This window comes from Panulirus ornatus, chromosome 12 (assembly GCF_036320965.1).
Source record: "Panulirus ornatus isolate Po-2019 chromosome 12, ASM3632096v1, whole genome shotgun sequence".
Lineage (NCBI taxonomy): Eukaryota > Metazoa > Arthropoda > Malacostraca > Decapoda > Palinuridae > Panulirus > Panulirus ornatus.
The window spans coordinates 27560196-27588189 of NC_092235.1; the positions used below are offsets into that span (position 1 = coordinate 27560196).

The following is a 27994-nucleotide window of genomic DNA, read 5'->3' on the forward strand; positions in this document are numbered from 1 at the left end:
CAAAACCACAGCCCCCTATCCACAACCAGATCTCACAGACCTTTCCATGGTACCCGAAGTTCATTCCTCTCACAGCACTTCGACCCCTCTATACCACATTGTTCCAATTCAGTCTATTTCATACATGCCTTTCATTCTCCTGCATGTTCAGGCCCCAATCACTCTAAATCATTTATACTTCGTGCTTTCATGTCCGATTTGGTCCCCCTTCTTGTCCCCTCCACTTCATACATTTATATCCTCTTAGTAACCTCTCTTCACTCATTCTCTCTGTATGTACAAAGCAATTTGGCACACCTTCTTCATCTTACTCATAAACCTTTTATTACTACACCTCTCACACCCTTTTATGACTTAAAAGGTTAGAACAATCTCACATCACAATTGTTAAAAGGTTGAAATAACTCCACACCATGTATTGCCCTCAAACATTTCATTTCCTACCATTCCACCACCCTCAGCACATTCTCATCTGTAGCTGATACCTTGCATCCAGAAAACATTATTGGGACTACAGTACCTTCAAACATACCCATTTTTACCCTTACAGATACTGACCTCTCTTTCCATACATTCTTTAGTGATTCAGACCTTTGGCCGTAAACCCACCACTTTCCCACCACTTTCACAGCTTCATTTGCTGCCATGTCCACTCCCAAGTATCTTTAATATTTACTTCCTTCATATTTTCTCCATTTAAACTCCCCCAGCTAATCTGTCCCTCAACCCTGCTAAACCTAATAACCTTGATTTTATTCACATTTTTTCTTCCTCTTTTTACATACTCTCCTCAACTCGGTCACCAACCTCTTTAGTTTCTCACGCAAATCTGCCACCACTGCTGTGTTGTCAGCAAATAACAAATGACTCTCTTCCCAGGCACCCATATACCCTATAGACTTCATACTATCCCCTCTCCAAGACTCTTGCATGTACTTCCATCACCACCCCATCTATAAACAAACTATACTTTGTAATTAAAGTTTTTGAAAAATTGATAAAGGAACAGAGACACTTTATTAATAACAACCACATTAATGTAGTTAAAGAGTACATGGTTGCAACTGCTTATGCACCTCAAAAGCATATGATGCTGTAATGCAGGAAAAGATAATGGACGCTGTATTGACTCTGCTAAGTGACAAAGTGAATGTTAAGTTCCTTTTGAAAATTGGCTTGACTTTAATTTTTAAAAATTGTAATGACACAGATATATAGAAGAATGTATAAGAAGGTGCTTTGTTGATAACACCAGAGTAAGTTAGATGATAAGCATAGAAGAGGAGAATGAATTTGCATAAAGATCTACATAGGATATACAGATTGGCTGAGGATAATTTGTTGAAGTTCATGGAATAGAAAGTTGAACTATTAAGTCATGGAAGGATATTTAATGTAATAGTTACACACCATACAGTAAATAGCAAATGAAACACGTTAGGAAATCAAAGTGATAGTGGCAGTGACTGGAAATGAAAAGCAAGAATATGGAGAACACAACCATGAAAAACAGCCCAAGCAGTTAGTGCAATTATAGTGAGAACACACCAGAGATAATTATTGATACTTATGATGTTCAAGACTTGAATGAAATATAGCAGTATTATATAGTTGCCATTAAGGCTAGAAAGAATTCAGAAATAAACACAAGTAAAATTGATGGATTTATTGTGAAAGGTTCAAAGACCTTGAACACTACAACTTAGATAGAGGAAGAGGGATATATGATAATCTGTGGGTGGCAACTGATTGTGGGTATCGAAAACAACTCTTGTTCTAAGAACATCACTGCATGCCAGAAACAGAGTTTGCCCCCCTCCCCCCCTCCCCTTCATATAATGATAGGGTTTGGTCCATTGAGATATATATTTTAAGGGGGGTTTAATTCCAAACCAGAACCTTTCCCTTCAGGTAAATCTTACCTCACTTATACTAGTAGTGGGGAGGGCTGTGGTCCATTGAGATATATTTTAAGGGGGTTTATTTCCAAACCAAAACCTTTCCCTTCAGGTAAATCTTACCTAACTTATGCTAGTAGTGGGGAGGGTTGTGGTCCATTGAAGTATATTTTAAGGGCATTTAATTCCAAACCAAAACCTTTCCCTTCATGTTAATCTTACCTAACTTATGCTAGTAGTGGGGAGGGCTGTGCTGATCCACAAAGATGAAGTGCATTATAAAAGTAAGGGAACACTTAATAATCAAGAGAACCCGTGAAAACTGTACCTAGCAGACTGATGGTGGGGAGGGCTATGTTAATATGGGAAGATATTGGTCACTTTAACATCAAGGAAAATAATTAAAAAATCTACAGAAAATAAGACCTTACCAAATTGAGAATGGCATGGGCTACGTTAATTTTTATAATGGCACTCATTAATGTTTTAGATACATTCCTCAAATGCATTACTCTGAGTGAAACTAAATGAAGCCAAGTTTACTATACACTTAATGATTGAAAATGGAGATATGTTATTAAGCAATATTTTTGAACACATTTTCTCATAAGGAAAAAGAAATTGTTTCACTGACATTGATTGGGCTTCATCCACTCACATTAATACATCCAGTTTTTCATTGATGTAATATCTCAGTTTTTTCACGTTACTTGTACAGCCAATGCTTGGTGTTTCTTATCCATTTTAGCAGGGTTATTATTCATTCTTTGATCAAGAAATTCTTCATTAACACAGCTGTAAACATAGTGGTGGAAAGCATGCGAGAATAGCTGCCCATGTCGTGGTGGATGCCACCACTGAGGCTATGGACTTTTATTTCTGCTCGTGGTTTTTGAATTTTTCTATTTTTTCCCCTCATCTACTTGATTTATTTGTTAGAGAATACCATTTAAGAAGTTCACTGGATAGTATGTCACCAGATAGCAGGGACCAGGTGTAGTAAGTGATATGATTGAGAACTTTTGTAAGAGATGAAGTTTTTATGAAATCGTATGTTGTATCATGAGCAAGATTCATTACTAGCCAACCAAACAGAAATAGAATAGAATTGATTCAAGTCTATCAACCTTGTTTTTGTATTTGATCTGTCCCCAAGGAAATGCTTTGCTGAAGCTCGTGTCATGTTGGTCAGATGCTCAGGCATTCCAGCATGATAATATATCATAGAGGTTCAGGGTAAAGGTTTTTGTCATACATTTGATAAATTAGTTATATATGATGAGCCTTAGCCAGCAGGTTACCACTATCCTTGAGTATGCTCTTGGTTGGTTAGGCTGTTGGAAGCCATTGCCCACATACCTGTATAACCACAGTACCATGACTGGTCAGGTATTCTCCATAGATATTTATCCAGGGACATATCAGTTGAATTGATTTACTTCAGTTTCAGTAGGGTTTTAGAATGTGTTTAAACAGTTAAGACCCCCAGATGTCATGAGTATTTTCATATGATTTATTGCATATTTTTATTATTTCAGGTAACATTTAAGAAATGCTATAGAACTGTTTTTGAGTGTAATGTGCTTCTCTTTGTATTGTCCCCCAACCACTCACTAAGAAATGTTATTGATGTTTTGTAATGTAAGTCATGAATGATTTACTCCCTTTGGCAAGCAGAAGCATCTAAAGTAATGGTTAAGGCTGGATTATTATGATTAAAAGTATTGCTGTTGTATGGATACTAAGATTGATTTATGTATTTGTGATTTGCAGGGTCCTCCAGTGTTAGGCTGGGGAGAAGAAGGGGAAGCTGGTTTTCCCCATAATCTCTTTGGTGGAGATGATCCGGCAGCTCAACAAGCGGTGAGTGTTATGGTCATTTTCAACCCTAGTGGGGTGGGATCATGTTGCCAGTCAAGGTCCTTGGAGCATTTGCTGACATTTAGTGAAGAGTTTGTTTTCGTTGAATTAAAAGAAAAAAGTGTCAAGTTGCACTTGAGTTAGACCAGCTCACCAAAAGAAATAAAGCCCTCTTACAGTTAACTTCATGTGACGGGTTGTTTTCTTTTTATTAAGCAAGACACAGCATAATATTTGATTCTTTCCTTATGGGTTAAGTCCCTTCACTGGAATAAGAAATAACAGAGATATGACTACTCACTACGTATTTCTTTATTTAACAAAGTGTACAGAATGAAGGAAAACATGGAATTGCTCTTTTGAAAGCTCATTTTCACGTAAAAAATTATTATAAGTAAAGATTTGATATAAAGAGAATTGATACTTCTATTCATTACATTGCTCAAAAAAAGTTTTTCAGCGGTTATTGATATAACATTTTTCATTGATTGTACATAATGGTTTCTTTACTGTATCCCAGTGTTTTTAATATTCATTTAACTAAAATCAGTTAAAAATTTTGAGCAAATTTGTTTTGTTGGCAATAAGATCTTTGCAATTAATAACAATTTGTCGTATTTTATTGTTCCCATTAGAGTTGCAAAAGCCACATCCCTAGCTTAGCAGAACTTTCGACTTGTATAGGGAAGTATTATCTTACCCTTTAATATTTAGAAGCATCTCTTTGTTTATCATGAAAATGTTTGATGTCAGTAACTGAGAGCATAGCTCCATTAGTACTATTATCATCATATTTATTGTTGTCATTATTATTATTATTATTATTATTATTATTATTATTATTATTATCATTTTTTTATTTTCATATGGACAACAGGCCATGACCCCACACCTTAGGGTATTGTTCTTGATTTAACCTTACAGCAGTGGCAGTTATTTGTGTGACTGTAATATGTTCCACCCAAGTCACCTTCTCCTTATACAAACTAATGTTTGTAAACAAATGTATTGTTAGTGAAGAAGGCAGTATAAATATCCCCTTTTAATTTAGTTGAGGATGCAGTGGAAACATGGAGAACCATTTGTTATTTGAATTCAGTATAGTACATGGGAGCACTAGTTTACGGCATTCAGACTGCTGATACCTAGCTTAAATTTTATGTTGAGTGCTCCAGAATTGCAAGTAGAATGTTACAAGTTGTCCAGAAACAAAAGAGCTTGGTTAAAGCTTGTATTAGATTTAGAAATATTCAGAAACTCAGATATGATGATTTGACATCAGATTTTTAAGTATCGTAAGATTATAGTAAGACTGAGTTTTCAAGCTATGTTAGCTTCATAAGATCTATATAGAAAGAGAACAGAATAGTTGGGGCTGAGGATTTCATGGAAAACAAAATTATCTTGAATTTTCAATGAAAGTTTTATTGAGCTCCATAAGATTTGTAGAGAAAGAAAAAAATACCTATGGACTGGGGATTTCCTTCGTAAACAAAAGATAATCATCAGTATACAGGTAATTATAAAGTCTATATTGAAATACATATCATCTGGGAATGATAGAGTTGTTGCTGCAATATTTGACACAGAGAAATGATTGTCATAGATGCAAAGGAAGTGAAAGCCCACCCCTTCCCAGTCGTGAATGCAGCCTTAAGAGGTATATACTGTGATACATTTTTTATGATTTTTTAATGCAACTGCTGTAAGGTTTGTAATATGTGAATATGAAAGCAGATCTCAGAACATTTAAAACCAATAATATGTAGTTTACTGTATCTCAGTTTGGTAGATATTACACCAAGGAATCTTCTTGAAAGTGATATAGGATACTTTCAAGTTGCTTGCATATGTTGCATATTTGCAGAAATAGGAGATTGAGATCTGTTTACATTAAAAACTTGAATTAACAAGGGCAGTGTTAATGACTACGCATATTAAATTAACACATGGATCAAAATTCAATTGTAATTTGAATATTCTTTCAGTAATCTCAGTTTTGAAATATAGATATCTGTTCTTGAAGGATTTCTTTGATGTAGTCATTTACATATTCCTACGTGCCTGCCTAGCTGCAGCCAATGTATTTCATTTATTAGTTTCACCTGAAAATTTGTTTCTTGAATGCTGAGTTAATTGAAAATCAGTATTCCTTCAGTTACAAAGTAATTGATTATGATTCTGAGATAATGGATTGCTTGCAAAAGAAAAAGAAATACATAGGCTGCAGCTTTTGTGTTTGTCCTAACCTACTTCCAAGGCATGTGATAGGACTCAAGAAGTAAAAGCTTGATGAGAGAACTTGAAGTTGATGCTCCATTTTCCCTGCAAGAACAGAAACAGTCCTTTATGATATGCCTTGGATTCCTCTAGCTCTGTTTCCCATATGCATTTCTGTGAACAATGATGAAAAATTCTTATGTTTATACAAGTCATAAAGGAGGGATGATGCCGCTGTAAAGTTTAACTCACTGCATTTATGATATAATGTTAACATTTTAACTCCTCCAGGAGGGGACTCATGACGATCATTTTCACAGCATGGTAGAAGATGGGTCAGTTTCTAATATGCTGTGAGGTTTGATTATGGCATCCCCTCCTCTTTAAAGGAAAATTCATGTGGCCCAGTGTGAGTGCTCTTATTAACAGTTGCATAGACAGTGCAGAGCAATGATTATATAACATATTCAGAATCTGAAATAAAATATTTCGTGGAGAAACTGTTTGTGCTTTATACAGCCCAGGAAGTTGGGGGGGATTTTTTTCTGTATGTCGGGAGTTATCTGAAAATAAGCCTTCTTTCATACCTTTCCTTATTGAATTTATGAGATATCCCAATGATTTGGAATGGTATGGATGTAAGTGAATAGTATGAGCAGGGACGCAACAAGAACTTTGTTAGTTTTCCACATTGTTGGTGGGAAAAAAATCAAATACAATACTTAAAATTTTTACAGGGAAATCCGCGAGAATTTCGTTTGGATTGTAATATCTTGAGTTGTCTTGGTTGTGTCGTTTAAACTTAGGAACATTCTTTTGACCAGAAATTTTTTCCTCTTGAAAAGTTATGAGTACTTTGCGCATTTTAACTGGGAGTTGTAATGTTGCAGATGGATATGGAACTCCTTCATAGATGTTATATAGATTGAGACTATATTCCTCATTGCAGGATGAGGGTGACCCACTGCAAATGGCCGACTCCAGTTATGCCCTGGGCCATGCCGCATCAATTCCTGGTGCACAGGTGAAACTAGGGTCACCCTGTAGAGTAGGAGAGCAAGCAGGGGCCTTAAGCAACCATTTAGAGTTCAAAATCTGTCGAATATGTGGTCAAAAGTGCCGCTCATCTTCAGAGTTGAGAAGACATCTCATGACACATACTGGTGAAAAGCCATTTAGTTGCCCACATTGCCCTTACAGCTCTGCACTGAAGACGAATGTGAAGAGACATATGATTTGTTTACACAAGTCTGATTATCCTGTGATATATACCTACAATAAGCTTGATAGTTCCAGAAGCTTACCTATGTGAAAGATTCACAAGTACAGTGCTTATTATGGAACTCGAATACAACAAATGGATGATTAGCCATATGAGAACAATGATGATGCATATTTGGAGATTTAACATCAGGAGCTGAAAGATGGAACTTGGAACCCTTATTAGAGAGGAGAGTCATAGGTGTTGTATTCGTCAGAAGAATGATGAAATTTATCTTAAAATATTTCAAAGGAATAGACAAAATTTCTTTAGAAGTGTGAGTGTTTAGGAAAATAATATTCCTTTATTGTTTGGGCATTTATGGTAGTTGATAGGGAATTGGCTGGATGACATGTTCTTACATCAGTTGTTGGGACAAAATACAGAGAAATATATTGTTAATATTCCTAATTAAGAGGAAGGAAGCAGATGTTCACCTGGGTGTCTTTGGTTCTTTGTAGGGTCGCGGAGGGAGGAAGAGTCGAGCTAGGTGGGGGACGGTGTACCACTGCCCATTTTGCGGCAAACTCTTCCGTGACAAGACCAAATGGAGCCGTCACTGTCGTGTCCACACGGGAGACAAACCATTTGTGTGTGGCTTGTGTGGCAAGGCCTTCTCCCGAAAGGACAGGTTACATGCACATCTGAGAGATGCTCACCCACACCTTAGAGATGCACAAAACCATATTGCTGCTTAAAGATATATAGCATTGTGAGTTCTACTGAGACTGGAAATACTAGTTCGTCTTCAAGTGAAAAATTATTTTCTTTTTCTAGAGTTCTTTTTTGAAGGAATGATGCTTGGGATAATAGAAATGGCTTTTTTTTTTTTTTTAACAATTTGATAATCACGTCTGTAAATGAAGTTTACAGTAATTTACATCACTTATCCCTCTATACAATAACAAAGTTTGAATATATATATATATATATATATATATATATATATATATATATATATATATATATATATATATATATATTGTTTTTTTTTTTTTTATTATACTTTGTCGCTGTCTCCCGCGTTTGCGAGGTAGCGCAAGGAAACAGACGAAAGAAATGGCCCAACCCACCCCCATACACATGTATATACATACGTCCACACACGCAAATATACATACCTACACAGCTTTCCATGGATTACCCCAGACGCTTCACATGCCTTGATTCAATCCACTGACAGCACGTCAACCCCGGTATACCACATCGCTCCAATTCACTCTATTCCTTGCCCTCCTTTCACCCTCCTGCATGTTCAGGCCCCGATCACACAAAATCTTTTTCACTCCATCTTTCCACCTCCAATTTGGTCTCCCTCTTCTCCTCGTTCCCTCCACCTCCGACACGTATATCCTCTTGGTCAATCTTTCCTCACTCATTCTCTCCATGTGACCAAACCATTTCAAAACACCCTCTTCTGCTCTCTCAACCACGCTCTTTTTATTTCCACACATCTCTCTTACCTTTACGTTACTTACTCGATCAAACCACCTCACACCACACATTGTCCTCAAACATCTCATTTCCAGCACATCCATCCTCCTGCGCACAACTCTATCCATAGTCCACGCCTCGCAACCATACAACATTGTTGGAACCACTATTCCTTCAAACATGCCCATTTTTGCTTTCCGAGATAATGTTCTCGACTTCCACACATTCTTCAAGGCTCCCAGAATTTTCGCCCCCTCCCCCACCCTATGATCCACTTCCGCTTCCATGTTTCCATCCGCTGCCAGATCCACTCCCAGATATCTAAAACACTTCACTTCCTCCAGTTTTTCTCCATTCAAACTCACCTCCCAATTGACTTGACCCTCAACCCTACTGTACCTAATAACCTTGCTCTTATTCACATTTACTCTTAACTTTCTTCTTTCACACACTTTACCAAACTCAGTCACCAGCTTCTGCAGTTTCTCACATGAATCAGCCACCAGCGCTGTATCATCAGCGAACAACAACTGACTCGCTTCCCAAGCTCTCTCATCCCCAACAGACTTCATCTTTGCCCCTCTTTCCAAAACTCTTGCATTCACCTCCCTAACAACCCCATCCATAAACAAATTAAACAACCATGGAGACATCACACACCCCTACCGCAAACCTACATTCACTGAGAACCAATCACTTTCCTCTCTTCCTACACGTACACATGCCTTACATCCTTGATAAAAACTTTTCACTGCTTCTAACAACTTGCCTCCCACACCATATATTCTTAATACCTTCCACAGAGCATCTCTATCAACTCTATACATACATATATGTATGTATGTATATATATATATATATATATATATATGTATATATATATATATATATATATATATATATATATATATATATATATATATATATATATATATATATATATATGTATATTTGTCCCATCCCCCACCAAGTGGGGGAGGGGGCAAAGGTTCTGGGAGCATTGAAGAATAAGTGGAAGGTGAGAACGTTATCTCAGAGAGCAGAAATGGGTATGTTTGAAGGAATAGTGGTTCCAGCAGTGTTATACGGTTGCGAGGCATGGGCTGTGGATGGCTTGTGCGGAGGAGGGTGGATGCATTGGAAATGAAATGTTTGAGGACAATATGTGGTGTGAGATGGTTTGATTAAGTAATGAAAGGGTAAGAGTGATGTGTGGTAATAAAAAGAGTATGGTTGAGAGAGTAGAAGAGGGTGTGTTGAAGTGGTCTGGTCACATGGAGAGAATGAGTGAGGAAAGATTGTTAAAGAGGTTAGGGGGAACAAGGAGATGTGGGAGACCAAATTGGAGGCAAATTAGAGGTGGAAGGATGGAGTGAAAAAGATTTTTGAGAGAAAGGGGCCTGAACATACAGGGGAGTGTAAGGCGTGCAAGGAATAGAGTGAATTGGAACGATGTGGTATACCGGGGTCGACATGCTGTCAGTGGATTGAACCAGGGCATGTGAAGCATCATTGGTAAACCATGGAAAGGTCTGAGGGGCCTGGATGTGGAACAGGAGCTATGGTTTCAGTGCATTACACATGACAGCTAGAGACTGAGTGTGAACAAATGTGGCCTTTTCGTCTTTTCCTGCTATTTCATGTGTGGCGGGGTGGCGACGGGAATGGATGAAGGCAGCATGTATGAATATGTACATGTGTATATATGTATATGTCTGTGTATGTATATGTTAAAATGTATAGGTATGTATATGTGCACATGTGGGCATTTATGTATATACGTGTGTATGTAGGTGGGTTGGGCCATTCTTCATCTGTTTCCTTGCACTATCTCGCTAACATGGGAGACGGCGATTAAGTATAATAAATTTAATATAAAATAATGTACAATCAAATGATAAATACATTATTATTGTTATTATTATACTTAATCGCTTTTCAGCATCAGCGAGGTAGCACAAGGAAATATACGAAGAATAGCCCAATCATCCACATACACATATATATATATGTATATGTATATATTCATACTTGCTGCCTTTATCTATTCCCATCGCCACCCTGCCAAACATGAAATAGCATCCCCTCCTCCAGTGAGGTAGTGCCAGGAAAAGACAAAAAAGGCCATATTCGTTCACACTCAGTCTCTAGTTGTCGTGTGTAATGCACCTAAACTACAGCTCCCTTTCCACGTCCTGGTTCCACAGACCTTTCCATGGTTTTCCCCAGACACTGCACATGCTCTGGTTCAGTCCATTGACAGCATGTTGACCCTGGTATACCACATCTTACAATTCACTTTATTCCTTGCATGCCTTTCACCCTCCTGTATGATCAGGCCCCGATCGCTCAAAATCTTTTTCACTCCATCCTTCCACCTCCGATTTGGTCTCCTGCTTCTCTTTCTTACCTCAACCTCTGATACATGTATCCCCTTTGTTGATCTTTCCTCAGTCATTCTCTCTGTGTGTCCAAACCATTTCAACACACCCTCTTCTGCTCTCTCAACCACACTCTATACCACACATCTTTCTTACCCTTTCATTTCTTACTTGATCAAACCATCTCACACCACATATTGTCCACATTTTATTTCCAACACATCCATCTTCCTCTGCACAACCCTATCTATAGCCCATGCCTCTCAACCACATAACATTGTTGGAACCACAATTCGTTCAAACATACCCATTTTTGTTCCGAGATAACGTTCTCTCCTTCCACACATTCTTTAATGCTCCCAGAACCTTTTCCCCCCTCCCCCATCATGTGACTCACTTCCACTTCCATGTTTCCATCTGCTGCCAAATCCACTCCCAGATATCTAAAACACTTCACTTCCAATTTTTCTCCATTCAAACTTACCTCCCAATTAACTTGTCCCTCAACCCTACTCAATCTAATATCCTTGCTCTTATTCACATTACTTTCAACTCTTTTCTTTCACACACTTTACCAAATTCAGTCACCAACCTCTGCAGTTTCTCACCTGAATCAACCACCAGTGCTTTATCATCATCGAACAACAACTGACTCGCTTCCCAAGCCCTCTTATCGACAAGAGACAGCATACTTGCCCCTCTCTCTAAAACTGTTGCATTTGCCTCCCTAACCAACCCATCCATAAACAAATTAACCATGAAGACATCACACACCCCTGCTGCAATCTGACATTCACTGGGAGCCAATCACTCTCCTCTCTTCCTACTCGTACACATGCTTTACATCCTTGGTAAAAACTTTACATCGCTTCCAGCAACTTACCTCCCGCGCCGTATACTCTTAATACCTTCCACAGAGCATCTCTATCAACCTTATCATATGCTGTCTCCAGATCCATAAATGCTACATTCAAATCCATCTGTTTTTCTAAGTATTTCTCACATACGTTCTTCAAAGCAAGCACCTGATCCACACATCCTCAACCACTTCTGAAACCACACTGCTCTTCCCCAATTTTTCTAAGTATTTCTCACATATGTTCTTCAAAGCAAGCACCTGATCCACACATCCTCAACCACTTCTGAAACCACACTGCTCTTCCCCAATCTGCTGCTCTGTACTCAACAAACTTATACCTCTGTAGTTTGAACACTTCACCTTTATCCCCTTTGCCTTTGTATAATAGCTGAGTTGAGTTTTTTCAGCAGTTTTGATGCAAGAGACCAGAAATTAGTAATGGGTGATTCAAATGCAAAGGTGATTAGTATGGCAGTTGAGGGTATAATTGGGGGAGCCATGGGGTATAATTATGGAAATGGAAGTGGTGAACAGCTTGTGGAGTTATTATTATTATTATTATTTTGCTTTGTCGCTGTCTCCCGTGTTTGCGAGGTAGCGCAAGGTAACAGACGAAAGAAATGGCCCAACCCACCCCCATACACATGTATATACATACACGTCCACACAGGCAAATATACATACCTAGACATCTCAATGTACACATATATATACACACACAGACACATACATATATACCCATGTACACAATTCACACTGCCTTTATTCATTCCCATCGCCACCTCACCACACATGGAATACCATCCCCCTTCCCCCTCATGTGTGCGAGGTAGCGCTAGGAAAAGACAACAAAGGCCCCATTCGTTCACACTCAGTCTCTAGCTGTCATGCAATAATGCCCGAAACCACAGCTCCCTTTCCACATCCAGGCCCCACACAACTTTCCATGGTTTACCCCAGACGCTTCACATGCCCTGATTCAATCCACTGACAGCACGTCAACCCCGGTATACCACATTGATCCAATTCACTCTAATCCTTGCCCACCTTTCACCCTCCTGCATGTTCAGGCCCCGATCACTCAAAATCTTTTTCACTCCATCTTTCCACCTCCAATTTGGTCTCCCACTTCTCGTTCCCTCCACCTCCGACACATATATCCTCTTGGTCAATCTTTCCTCACTCATTCTCTCCATGTGCCCAAACCATTTCAAAACACCCTCTTCTGCTCTCTCAACCACACTCTTTATTTCCACACACCTATTTTACCCTTACATTACTTACTCGATCAAACCACCTCACACCACACATTGTCCTCAAACATCTCATTTCCAGCACATCCACCCTCCTGCGCACAACTCTATCCATAGCCCATGCCTCGCAACCATACAACATTGTTGGAACCACTTTTCGGGAATACCTGTTTTTAAAAGAAGGGCATGCATAAGTATAAGAACATGAGTTGTAGAGATGTTCAGCGGGCTTTATTGGATTACACAGAAATTGATATGTGTGTAAAAGAGAGAGATTTGGATGTAAATGTTCTGGAGAGGCAGCTAGTGGGATGTCTAATCACTTTCTTGTGTAGGGGAGGGTGAAGATTTGTAGTGATTTTTGGAAAGGAAACACTATGGGTGAGAAGAGAGAGACTTGTGTGAAGAAATATCAAGAGAGATTGAGTGTAGAATTGAGAGATTGAGTGTAGAGTGGCAAAAGGCAATATTAAGTGAAATTAGGGGAGTGGGTGAGGTTAGGAACTGGAGATATTTAGGGAAGCAATGCTGGCATGTGCTTGAAAAGCATATGCATGGGGGAATCAGAAAGGGTAGTTATTAGTGGGATGAACAAGTTAAGTTGCTTGTGAAAGAGATAAAAGAGGCATTTGGGTGATAATAGGGGAAGAGTGCATATGATTTGGAGATATATAAGAGAAAGTGGCAGGAAGTCAGGAGGAAGGTTCAGGGATTGAACAAATGCTAATGAGAATTGAAGTGTGAGTATTTTTAAACTTTAAGAGGAATTTTATATTTTAGGAAGAGGTTAATATTGTGCTAAAAATGTGAGAACAAATGGGAACACCAGTGAAAGATGGAGTGAGTGTTCTGAGGACTGTTATATGCATTTGATGATAGGGTAGCAGATGTGGTGTGTTAAGGTTAGGATGGTATGCAAAGAGATAGTCAGGGAGAGTGGTTTGGTGAAGAGATTAGAGGTGATAAAAGCCTTGCATAAGGTAAAATGCAATAAGTTGGCTGGATTGGATGGTGTTGCAGTTGAATTTCTTAAGAAAGGGGGTGAGTGTGGTTTTGATTTGCAAGTTAGGATTTTCAATGTATGTATGGACTGTGGTGGGGTGCCTGAGTATTGGTAGGATGCACAAATAGTGCAACTATATAAAGACATGGACAAAGGTGAGTTCAAACTACATAGTTATATAAGTTTATTGAATGTACTTGGTAAATTGTAGGTGGGAGTAGTAATTGAGAGGGTGAAGGCATGTACAGAACATCAGATTAGGGAGGAAAAATGTGTTTTAAGAAGTGGTATAGGATATGGATCAGGTGTTTGCTGTAAAGAATTTGTGTGAGAAATATTAAGGAAAACAAGAATTTGTATGTGGCTTTTATGGGTCTGTAGAAAGCATAAGATAAGATTGACAGAGATTCCTTGTGAAAGGAATTGAGAATACATGTATATGGTTTGGGAGGAATCCTTGTGAAAGGAATTGAGAATACATTTATATGGTTTGGGAGGAAAGCTGCTAGATGCAGAGAAGTTTAAATTAAGGTTATAGATGCAAAGGCCTTGGAGAGAGGGGCAGGTATGCAGCCTGTAAGGTGTGAGGTGGCCTGGGAAGCAAGTCAGTTGTTGTTTGCTGATGATAGCACTGGTGGCAGATTCAAGTAACAAACAGTAGAACTTGCTGGTTGAGTTTGGAAGTGTGTTTAAAAAGGAGGAAGTTGAGAATAAATGTAATTAAAAGCGAGGTTATTTGGTTTAGCTTGAGAGAGGGACAGGTTAGTTGGGCTTTGAACATAAATGGAAACAATTTAGAGGAAGTTATGTTTTTAAATACCGGCGAGTGGAAATGGCACCATGGAAGTGAAAGTGAGTCAGGATGGGTGTGGGGCCAAAAGTTCTGGGAGCATTGAAGGTGTGGAAAGAGTGGTCATTTTCTAGAAAAGCAAAAATTGATATGGAAACATGGCATGGGCTATAGATGAGGATGTTCAGATGAGGGTGACAAAACAGTGTAGTTGAGAGAGCTGAGTAGGGTCTGCTTGAATGGTTTAGACATATGGAGAAAATGAATGGTGTGGAAAGAGTGGTCATTTTCTAGAAAAGCAAAAATTGATATGGAAACAAGGCATGGGCTATAGATGAGGATGTTCAGATGAGGGTGGATGTGTTAGAAATGGAATGTACGAGAATAGTATGTGGAGGTAGGTGGTTTGATTGAGTTGGTAATAAAACAGTAAGAGTGAGGTGCATAATAACAAACAGGGTAGTTGAGAGAGCTGAGTAGGGTCTACTTGAATGGTTTAGACATATGGAAAAAATGAATGGTAGAGGTTGACAGAGGATATGTCAGAAGTGGAGGGGACAAGGAGAAAGGGGAAACCAAATTAGAGATGGAAGGATGAAGAAGATATTGAGTGCTTGGGACCAGAACTTATAGGAGAGTGAACAGCATGCTTGGAATAGTCTCTTGGAATGATGTGTACAGAGGTCATCTTGGTGTTAGTGGACTGAACCCAGGCATGTGAAATGGCAGGGGAAGCCATGGAAAGGTCTGTTGGGCCAGTTGTGGATAGGTGTATGTGGTTTTGGTGTATTGCATATGACAGCTTGAGAATGAATGTGAGTGAATGCAGCCTTTCTTTGTCTGTACCTGGCACTACCTCACTAATGTCAAAAAATGCTATCAAGTATTAATGTGTATATGTATAGAACCATGAGGAAAACGAAGCACGAGTTCCCAAGTGCACTTTCGTGTAATGATCGCATCGTCAAGGGAGATACAAGAATGAGATAGATGTAGAATAGTTAGTTGATATACAAGGAAGAGACAAAACAAAGATGCCATTTGGGAAACAAGCTATGTCTCTTCCTTTTATATCAACTGACTGTTTATTTCTACTGTCACATTCTTGTATCTCCCAACAGTGTGATCATTACATGAAAGTGTATATATGTAGTACTAGGAAAAGACAAGAAAGGCCGCATTCATTCATACTCAGTCTCTAGCTGTCATGTATAATGCACCGAAACCACAGCTCCCTTTCCACATCCAGGCCCCTCAAAACCTCACATACCCTGGTTCAAGCCATTGACAGCATGTCAACCCCGGTATACTACATCATTCCAATTCACTCTATTCCTTGTCTGCCTTTCACCCTCCTGTATGTTCAGGCCCTGTTTGCTCAAAATCTTTTTCACTCCATCCTTCCACCTCTAATTCGGTCACCCGCTTCTCCTTGTTCCCTGTACCTCTGACACATACATCCTCTTTGTCAAGCTTTCCTCACTTATTCTCTCCATTTGACCGAACCATTTCAACACACCCTCTTCTGCTCTCTCAACCATACTTTACTACCACATATCTCTCTTAACCTTTCATTACTTACTTGATCAAACCACCTCACACCACATATTGTCCTCAAACATTTCATTTCCAACACATCCACCCTCCTCCGCACCACCCTACCTATAGCCCATGCCTCGCAACCATATAACATTGTTGGAGTGTTATATGGTTGCGAGGCATGGGCTGTAGATAGGGTTGTGTAGAGGAGGGTGGATTTGTTGGAAATGAAATGTTTAAGGACATGTGGTGTGAAATGGTTTGACCGAGTAAGTAATAAAAGGGTAAGAGAGATGTGTGGTAATAAAAAGTGTGGTTGAGAGCAGAAGAGGGTGTATTGAAATGGTTTGGACACATAGAGAGAATGAGTAAGGAAAGATTGACAAAGAGGATATATGTGGCAGAGGTGTAGGGAATGAGAAGTGGGAGACCAAATTAGAGGTGGAAGGGTGGAGTGAAAAAGATTTTGAGCAATCGGGGCTTGAACATAGAGGAGGATGAAAGGTGTGCAAGGAATAGAGTGAATTGGAATGATGTGGTATAAAGGGGTCGACGTGCTGTCAGTGGATTGAACCAGGGCATGTGAAGCATCTGGGGTAAATCATGGAAAGCTTTGTGGGGCCTGCATGTGGAAAGGGAATTGTGGTTTCAGTGCACTACACATGACTAGAGACTGAGTATGAATGAATGTGGCCATTGTTGTCTTTTCCTAGTGCTACCTCATGCATGTGGGGGGGTGTTTCATGTGTGGCAGGATGGCGACAGGAATGGATGAAGGCAGCAAGTATGAATATGTACATGTGTGTGTGTATATATGTCTGTATATATATATGTATGTATACATTGAAATGTATAGGTATGTATATGTGCTTGTGTGGGCGTTTATGGATGTACATATGTATGTGGGTGGGTTGGGCCATTCTTTCATTTGTTTCCTTGCGCTACCTTGCTAACGCAGGAGACAGCAACTATGATATATATATATATGTGTGTGTGTGTGTGTGTGTGTGTATGTATATGTCTGTATTTTTTTTTTTTTCCCCCAAAAGAAAGAACAGAGAAGGGGGCCAGGTGAGGATATTCCCTCAAAGGTCCAGTCCTCTGTTCTTAACGCTACCTTGCTAACGAGGGAAATGGCGAATAGTGTGAAAATATATATATATATATATATATTTTTTGCCGCTGTCTCCCGCGTTTGCGAGGTAGCGCAAGGAAACAGACGAAAGAAATGGCCCAACCCACCCCCATACACAAGTATATACATACGTCCACACACGCAAATATACATACCTACACAGCTTTCCATGGTTTACCCCAGACGCTTCACATGCCTTGATTCAATCCACTGACAGCACGTCAACCCCGGTATACCACATCGCTCCAATTCACTCTATTCCTTGCCCTCCTTTCACCCTCCTGCATGTTCAGGCCCCGATCACACAAAATCTTTTTCACTCCATCTTTCCACCTCCAATTTGGTCTCCCTCTTCTCCTCGTTCCCTCCACCTCCGACACATATATCCTCTTGGTCAATCTTTCCTCACTCATTCTCTCCATGTGCCCAAACCATTTCAAAACACCCTCTTCTGCTCTCTCAACCACGCTCTTTTTATTTCCACACATCTCTCTTACCCTTACGTTACTTACTCGATCAAACCACCTCACACCACACATTGTCCTCAAACATCTCATTTCCAGCACATCCATCCTCCTGCGCACAACTCTATCCATAGCCCACGCCTCGCAACCATACAACATTGTTGGAACCACTATTCCTTCAAACATACCCATTTTTGCTTTCTGAGATAATGTTCTCGACTTCCACACATTCTTCAAGGCTCCCAAAATTTTCGCCCCCTCCCCCACCCTATGATCCACTTCCGCTTCCATGGTTCCATCCGCTGCCAGATCCACTCCCAGATATCTAAAACACTTCACTTCCTCAGTTTTTCTCCATTCAAACTTACCTCCCAATTGACTTGACCCTCAACCCTACTGTACCTAATAACCTTGCTCTTATTCACATTTACTCTTAACTTTCTTCTTTCACACACTTTACCAAACTCAGTCACCAGCTTCTGCAGTTTCTCACATGAATCAGCCACCAGCGCTGTATCATCAGCGAACAACAACTGACTCACTTCCCAAGCTCTCTCATCCCCAACAGACTTCATACTTGCCCCTCTTTCCAAAACTCTTGCATTCACCTCCCTAACAACCCCATCCATAAACAAATTAAACAACCATGGAGACATCACACACCCCTGCCGCAAACCTACATTCACTGAGAACCAATCACTTTCCTCTCTTCCTACACGTACACATGCCTTACATCCTCGATAAAAACTTTTCACTGCTTCTAACAACTTGCCTCCCACACCATATATTCTTAATACCTTCCACAGAGCATCTCTATCAACTCTATCATATGCCTTCTCCAGATCCATAAATGCTACATACAAATCTATATATATATATATATATATATATATATATATATACGTTGAGATGTATAGGTATGTATATGTGCGTGTGTGGATGTGTGTGTATATACATGTGTATGTTGATGGGTTGGGCCATTCTTTCGTCTGTTTCCTTGCGCTACCTCGCTAATGCAGGAGACAGCGATAAAGTATAATAAATAAATAAATAAATATGTTAGGGAGGTGAATGCAAGAGTTTTGGAGAGGGGAAAGTATGCTGTCTGTTGTCGATGAGAGGGCTTGGGAAGTGAGTCAGTTGTTGTTCCCTGATGATACAGCACGGGTGGCTGATTTGGGTGAGAAACTGCAGAAGTTGATGACTGAGTTTGGTAAAGTATGCGAAAGAATAAAGCTGAGAGTAAAAATGAATAAGAGCGAGGTTGTTAGGTTCAGTAGGGTTGAGGGACAAGTTAATTGGGAGGTAAGTTTGAATGGAGAAAAACTGAAGGAAGTGAAATGTTTTAGATATCTGGGAGTGGATTTGGCAGCGGATGGAACCATGGAAGTGGAAGTGAGTCACAGGGTGGGGGAAGGGGCGAAAGTTCTGGGAGTGTTGGAAAAATGTGTGGAAGGCAAGAACATTATCTCGGAAAGCAAAAATGAGTATGTTTGAAGGAATAGTGGTTCCTACAATGTTAAATGGTTGTGAGGCGTGGGCTATAGGTAGGGTTGCGCGGAAAGGGTGGATGTCTTGGAAATGAGATGTTTGAGGACAATATGTGGTGTGAGATGGTTTGATCGAGTAAGTAATGAAAGGGTAGTAAAAAGAGTGTGGTTGAGAGAACAGAAGAGGGTTTATTGAAATGGTTTGGTCACATGGAGAGGATATGTGTGTCATAGATGGAGGGAACAAGGAGAAGTGGGAGATCAAATTGTAGGTGGAATGATGGAGTGAAAAAGATTTTGACCACTTGGGGCCTGAACATGTAGGAGGGTGAAAGACGTGCAAGGAATAGAGTGAATTGGAACGATGTGGTATACCGTGGTCTACTTACTGTCAGTGGATTGAACCAGGGCATGTGAAGCGACTGGGGTAAACCATGGAAAGTTTTGTGGGGTCTGGATGTGGAAAGGGAGCTGTGGTTTTGGTGCATTATACATGACACCTAGAGACTGAGTGTGAACAAATGTGGCTTTTGTTATCTTTTCCTAGCACTACCTCACGCGCATGCGGTGGGAGGGGGTTGTCATTTCATGTGTGCCGGGGTGGCAACGGGAGTGAATAAAGGTAGCAAGTATGAATTATCTACATATGTATATATGTATATGTCTGTATATATATATATATATATATATATATATATATATATATATATATATATATATATATATATATACGTTGAAAAAATATAGGTATGTATATGTGCGTGTGTGGATGTGTATGTATATACGTGTATGTTGGTGGGTTGGGCCTTTCTTTCTTCTGTTTCCTTGTGCTGCCTGCTAATGTGGGAGACATATATATATATATATATATATATATATATATATATATATGCTAATATACCCTGGTTAGCACTGTCCCATGAAGCACTATTTCATTATAACAGTGTCCCTTGCATCTTGGAACTCAAGTTTTACCTGGAAAAGAAATGAAAATCCATAAATTTATAGAAGTGAGGAGTCCCAAGTCCAAACACTTAAAACTTACCAAGAGCAGCTTTCTAGATTCATATTCACATGGCCAATCAGGGCATTGTGTAGACATACGCTCACATTCAATTATTGCCAAGCGCTCTCCTCTGTTTGTCCGGTACAGATTTTTTCGCATACTCTGTGCACACATTCTTTCTGATTCAGATTTTTTTATATTGTCAGTTTTTCCCTTCTTTTGTTGGTAACTGCCTGCAAGTTCTAGTGCTGCTCGTACATCTAAAGTGCTAAGGAAAAGCCTTTCCCTGGATGTAAAATTACAAGTGTTAAGGCATTGGAAGCTGATGTGCATCAGATCGATGTCAGTGATGCTTTTAGATTGGCACTACCAATGTTTAGAATCATTATTAGGAAAAGAAAAAAAGATTGAAGTTTTTGCCATAAACATGAAATTAACAGTATTGATGTGGTTCATTCAAGGAGCAGTTTGTTTGAAGGGAATGGAATGTAGGCTGAGCAAAGCTAAAGCTAGTCTAAGTGAAGAATACTTGTCATCACGTCTAGTGCAAGGTAGCACACCCTTCCACTTCACCTCTAACTAATCACACCCACCTTTGTCAATCCATATTTTAGAATTATGTGATGTTGAAGGGATACATTGTTGCTCATTTGTGCTTGCATGCAATTTTGTGGATAGACATTAGCTGTTCAGTAGCATTAGGCAGTTACCAAAGAAACCAGTATACACTTCATCTTACCATGTGCCGCAATCTTCCTTCACCACCACCACCTCCACTATTATCACACCCATAATCATCACTACCTCTATTACCACCACCTACACCTAAATCATAATTTCACTGATGCAGAGATGGATTAGTTTCACCCAGAGCAGAGCTGTACAATATCCAATGCCTCCTGCCACTCTCTCACCTACCATGTGTTATCATTATTCATCAAATGACTGTCATACATAATACAATATTGTATATTGTTTATTTGTTATTCATCATTAGTCGAGATATGTTACTGTAATTATGGTTACTCATACTTGTAACCTTCATATACAATATTGTATATATCTTATAGGTAAAAATTGACGTCATTAGGAACATATGTCCCTATGTTTTATGGTATAATGACCGTGCAGAGAACTTTGTGCTTCAATTTCCAGGAATGTATCCACAGCACTAATTGAGGTAATAATGTGTGTGTGTGTGTATATTTATTTTTCCTGTACATATTCGCCTTTTCCTGCATTAGCAAGGTAGGGTTAAGAATAGAGGACTGAGCCTTAGAGGGAATATCCTCACTTGGCCCCCTTCTGTGTTCCTTTTGGAAAATTAAAAATGGTAGGGGAAGATTTCCAGCCCCTTGCTCCCTCCCCTTTTAGTTGCCTTCTACAACATGCAGGGAACATGTGGAAAGTATTCTTTCCTATCCCCAGGGATGATACAGCGCTGGTGGCTGATTCATGTGAGAAACTGCAGAAGCTGGTGACTGAGTTTGGTAAAGTGTGTGGAAGAAGAAAGTTAAGAGTAAATGTGAATAAGAGCAAGGTTATTAGGTACAGTAGGGTTGAGGGTCAAGTCAATTGGGAGGTGAGTTTGAATGGAGAAAAACTGGAGGAAGTGAAGTGTTTTAGATATCTGGGAGTGGATCTGTCAGCAGATGGAACCATGGAAGCGGAAGTGGATCATATGGTGGGGGAGGGGGCGAAAATTTTGGGAGCCTTGAAAAATGTGTGGAAGTCGAGAACATTATCTCGGAAAGCAAAAATGGGTATGTTTGAAGGAATAGTTGTTCCAACAATGTTGTATGGTTGCGAGGCGTGGGCTATGGATAGAGTTGTGCGCAGGAGGATGGATGTGCTGGAAATGAGATGTTTGAGGACAATGTGTGGTGTGAGGTGGTTTGATTGAGTAAGTAACGTAAGGGTAAGACAGATGTGTGGAAATAAAAAGAGCGTGGTTGAGAGAGCAGAAGAGGGTGTTTTGAAATGGTTTGGGCACATGGAGAGAATGAGTGAGGAAAGATTGACCAAGAGGATATATGTGTCGGAGGTGGAGGGAACGAGGAGAAGAGGGAGACCAAATTGGAGGTGGAAAGATGGAGTGAAAAAGATTTTGTGTGATCGGGGCCTGAACATGCAGGAGGGTGAAAGTAGGGCAAGGAATAGAGTGAATTGGAGCGATGTGGTATACCGGGGTTGACGTGCTGTCAGCGGATTGAATCAAGGCATGTGAAGCGTCTGGGGTAAACCATGGAAAGCTGTGTAGGTATGTATATTTGCGTGTGTGGACGTGTGTATGTACATGTGTATGGGGGGGGGGTTGGGCCATTTCTTTCGTCTGTTTCCTTGCGCTACCTCGCAAACGCGGGAGACAGCGACAAAGTATAAAAAAAAAAAAAATATATATATATATATATATATATATATATATATATATATATATATATATATATATATATATATATATATTTTTTTTGCCGCTGTCTCCCGCGTTTGCGAGGTAGCGCAAGGAAACAGACGAAAGAAATGGCCCAACCCACCCCATACACATGCCTTGATTCAATCCACTGACAGCACGTCAACCCCGGTATACCACATCGCTCCAATTCACTCTATTCTTTGCCCTCCTTTCACCCTCCTGCATGTTCAGGCCCCGATCACACAAAATCTTTTTCACTCCATCTTTCCACCTCCAATTTGGTCTCCCTCTTCTCCTCGTTCCCTCCACCTCCGACACATATATCCTCTTGGTCAATCTTTCCTCACTCATTCTCTCCATGTGACCAAACCATTTCAAAACACCCTCCTCAGCTCTCTCAACCACGCTCTTTTTATTTCCACACATCTCTCTTACCCTTACGTTACTTACTCAATCAAACCACCTCACACCACACATTGTCCTCAAACATCTCATTTCCAGCACATCCATCCTCCTGTGCACAACTCTATCCATAGTCCACGCCTCGCAACCATACAACATTGTTGGAACAACTATTCCTTCAAACATACCCATTTTTGCTTTCCGAGATAATGTTCTCGACTTCCACACATTCTTCAAGGCTCCCAGAATTTTCGCCCCCTCCCCCACCCTATGATCCACTTCCGCTTCCATGGTTCCATCCGCTGCCAGATCCACTCCCAGATATCTAAAACACTTCACTTCCTCCAGTTTTTCTCCATTCAAACTCACCTCCCAATTGAATTGACCCTCAACCCTACTGTACCTAATAACCTTGCTCTTATTCACATTTACTCTTAACTTTCTTCTTTCACACACTTTACCAAACTCAGTCACCAGCTTCTGCAGTTTCTCACATGAATCAGCCACCAGCGCTGTATCATCAGCGAACAACAACTGACTCACTTCCCAAGCTCTCTCATCCCCTGGGTCCAATTTCTGTGAAAGAATCATGGTGTTAACAAGGACCTTTCTAAAGGTTTCTGCAGACCAAGGCTGTGTTACTTTCAGCATTAGGGAATTGTAGACCCCTTTGGAACAAGTTCTTTGACAACACTTTAATCCCATTGATATGGCTTTTCCAAAGTTGACCTATTACTTGTGTAACTTCTTGCAGGTGGAACCTTACACAAATGGCATAGACTGGAGTGTGGTGTGTGTGCATACATACATAGGAGTAAATACTTTCCCCATGATGTGCAGATAGTATTACACACACACACATGCATGCACACTGTGTATGTGATACAGCACTTGTGGTATATTCAAGTGAGAAACTGCAGAAGTTGCTGACTGAGTTTAGAAGATTGTGTGTAAGGAGGAAGTTGAGGGTAAATGTGGATAAAAGCATAGTTATTAGGTTTAGAAGTGTTGTAGTTAAGAGAGCTGAAGAGGTTGTGCTAAAATGGTTTGGACATATTAAGAGAATGAATGAGTAAAGGTTGACAAAGAGGCTATATGTGTCAGAAGTGGATGGGTGAAGGAGAACTAGGAAACCTGATTGGCCATGGAATGATGGAGAAAAGATTTTGAGCAATTGGAGCCTGAATGTGCATTAAGGTGAAAGGTATCCATGGGATAGTGAATTGGAACAAAGTGGGTCAATGTACAGTCATTGGACTGAACCAGGGCATGTGAAGTGTCCAAGTTATACCATCTAAAAGTCTTTGTGAGGCCTGATTGTAAATAGGCACTTGTGGTTTCGGTGCATCACACATAACAGCTAGAGAGTGGATGTTTGCGAATGAAGCTTTTCTGTGTTTGTTCCTGACGCTACTCGCTAACACAAGAAAATGTGAGCAAGTATGAAGTATGTATATGTTATCCCTTGGGATAGGGAAGAAGAAAAACTGCCCATGAGTTCTTTCCATGTTGTAGGTGACTAAAAGGGGTGGGAGCAGGAGGCTGTAAATCCTCCCATCCCATTCTACTTTTCCAGAAGGAACAGAGAAAGGGGCTAAGTGAAGATTTTTCCTCCATAGGGTCAGTCATCTGTTCTTGGTGTTACCTCACAAATGCTGGTAATAGCAATAATGATGAACACACACACACACACACACACACACACACACACACACACACACACACACACACACACACACACACAGGTGTTACTGGACCCCACCATCTTGAAGTTACACTGCAAGTGAAAAGTTGCATTTGATGAGGATGTATCATTGGGATTACAGTCATGTCAGTTAACTTTTCAAGCGAAAGGAGTCCTTCACTTTCCTACTACTGGAAGTAGCGCAGCCATAGAGCTCATATGGAAAAGAGGTCCTGGGTAACACCAGGACCCTCTTAGTAATGAATCATAGGGAAATTATAGAAAAAAAAATTCATACTTTATTGCCATTTCCTGCTTAAGTAAAGTAACTCCAGGTACAGAAGAAAGGCCTTATCTGCTCACATCCATTCTTTAGGAGTCATGTGTAATGCACCAAAACCACAGCTCCCTATTCCCATCCAGGCCCCTTAAACACACACACACACACACACACACACACACACGTTTTTGCTCTTCGAGATAAAGTTCTTGCCTTCCACGCATTTTGCAACACTCCCAGAACCTTCGCAAATATACATACCTATACATCTCAATGTACACATATATATACACACAGACATATACATATATACACATGTACATAATTCATACTGTCTGTCTTTATTTATTTCCATCGCCACCTCGCCACACATGGAATAACATCCCCCTCCCTCCTCGTGTGCGAGGTAGTGCTAGGAATAGACAGCAAAGGCCCCATTCTTTCACACTCAGTCTCTAGCTGTCATGTAATAATTCCCAAAACCACAGCTCCCTTTCCACATCCAGGCCCTACAGAACTTTCCATGGTTTACTCCAGACGCTTCACATGCCCTGATTCAATCCATTGAGAGCACGTTAACCCCGGTATACCACATCGATCCAATTCACTCTGTTCCTTGCACGCCTTTCACCCTCCTGTATGTTCAGGCCCTGATCACTCAAAATCTTTTTCACTCCATCCTTCCACCTCCAATTTGGTCTCACTTCTCCTCATTCCCTCCATCTCTGACACATATATCCTCTTTGTCTATCTTTCCTCACTCATTCTCTCCATGTGACCAAACCATTTCAATACACCCTCTTCTGTTCTCAACCATGCTTTATTTATTACCACACAACTTTCTGCCCTTTCATTTAATTACTCGATCAAACCACCTCTCTCCACATATTGTCCTCAAACATCTCATTTCCCATGCATCCACCCTCCTCCGCACAACCCTATCTATCGCCCATTCCTCACAACCATATAACATTTTTGGAACCACTGTTCCTTCAAACATACCCATATTTTCTTTCCGAGATAACGTTCTTGCCTTCCACACATTCTTCAACGCTCCCAGAACCTTCACCTTCTCCCCCACCCTGTACTCACTTCCGCTTCCATGGTTCCATCTGCTGCCAAATCCACTCCCAGATATCTAAAACATTTCACTTCCTCCAATTTTTTCACCACAAACTTACCTCCCAATTTACTTGTCCCTCAAACCTACTGAACCTAACAACCTTGCTCGTATTCACATTTACTCTCAGCTTTCTTCTTTCGCACACTCTACCAAACTCAGTCATCAACTTCTGCAGTTTCTCATCCGAATTAGCCACCAGTGCTGTATCTTCAACGAACACCAACTGACTCATTTCCCAATCACTCTCATCCCCAACAGACTGCATACTTGCCCCTCTCTCCAAAACGGGAACAGGAGGCTAGAAACCATGGTTGTTTAATTTGTTTATGGATGGGGTTGTTAGGGAGGTGAATGCAAGAGTTTTGGAAAGAGGGGCAACTCTGCAGTCTGTTGTGGATGAAAGAGCTTGGGAAGTGAGTCAGTTGTTGTACGCTGATGATACAGCGCTGGTGGCTGATTCGGGTGAGAAACTGCAGAAGCTGGTGACTTGAGTTTGGTAAAGTATGTGAAAGAAGAAAGCTGAGAGTAAATGTGAATAAGAGGAAGGTTATTAGGTACAGTAGGGTTGAGGGACAAGTCAATAAGGAGGTAACTTTGAATGGAGAAAAACTGGAGGAAGTGAAGTGTTTTAGATATCTGGGAGTGGATTTGGCACTGGATGGAACCATGAAAGTGGAAGTGAGTCATAGGGCGTGGGAGGGGGCGAAAGTTCTGGGAGCGTTGAAGAATGTGTGGAAGGCGAGAATGTTATCTCAGACAGCGAAAATGGGTATGTTTGAGGAATAGTGGTTCCAACAATGTTATATGGTTGCGAGGCGTGGGCTATAGATAGAGTTGTGCGGAGGAGGGTGGATGTGCTGGAAATGAGATGTTTGAGGACAATATGTGGTGTGAAGTGGTAATGAAAGGGTAAGAGAGATGTGTGGTAATAAAAAGAGTGTGGTTGAGAGAGCAGAGGAGGGTGGGTGTTTTGAAATGGTTTGGTCACACGGAGAGAATGAGTGAGGAAAGATTGACAAAGAGGATATATGTTTCAGAGGTGGAGGGAACGAGGAGAAGAGGGAGACCAAATTGGAGGTGGAAAGATGGAGTGAAAAAGAATTTGAGTGATCGGGGCCTGAACATGCAGGAGGGTGACAGGCAGGCAAGGGATAGAGTGAATTGGAACGGTGTGGTATACCGGGGTTGATGTGTTGTCAATGGATTGAACCAGGGCATGTGAAGCGTCTGGGGTAAACCATGGAAAGTTTTGTGGGGCCTGGATGTGGAAAGGGAGCTGTGGTTTTGGTGCATTACACATGACAGCTAGAGTCTGAGTGTGGACGAATGTGGCCTTTGTTGTCTGTTCCTAGCCCTACCTCGCGCACATGTGGGGGGAGGGAGTTTTCATTTCATGTGTGGCGGGGTGGCGACGGGAATGGCTTAGGGCAGCAGGTATCAATATGTACATGTGTATATATATATATATGTCTGTGTGTGTATATATATGTATACGTTGA

The 27994-nt window shown here is 40.4% G+C and overlaps 1 protein-coding gene across 47 annotated transcripts in view; it reads left to right on the forward strand.

Moving 5' to 3' along the window:
- The window catches only part of LOC139751952 (uncharacterized), a 331514-nt gene that overhangs the window by 67431 nt on the left and 236089 nt on the right, over positions 1-27994 (forward strand). For 43 of the 47 annotated variants that reach the window (XR_011713449.1, XR_011713451.1, XR_011713452.1 and 40 more), the window contains exon 4: positions 3672-3761. Coding sequence is in view for 42 of the 47 variants with exons in the window: in XM_071667661.1 (XP_071523762.1) it covers positions 3672-3761 (90 nt within the window). In the remaining 5 variants the exon portion in view is untranslated. Of the gene's footprint in view, positions 1-3671; positions 3762-6927; positions 7517-7700; positions 7952-27994 lie in introns of those variants that run through there. The other 4 variants (XM_071667697.1, XM_071667695.1, XR_011713450.1 and 1 more) reach the window with 3 other exon arrangements.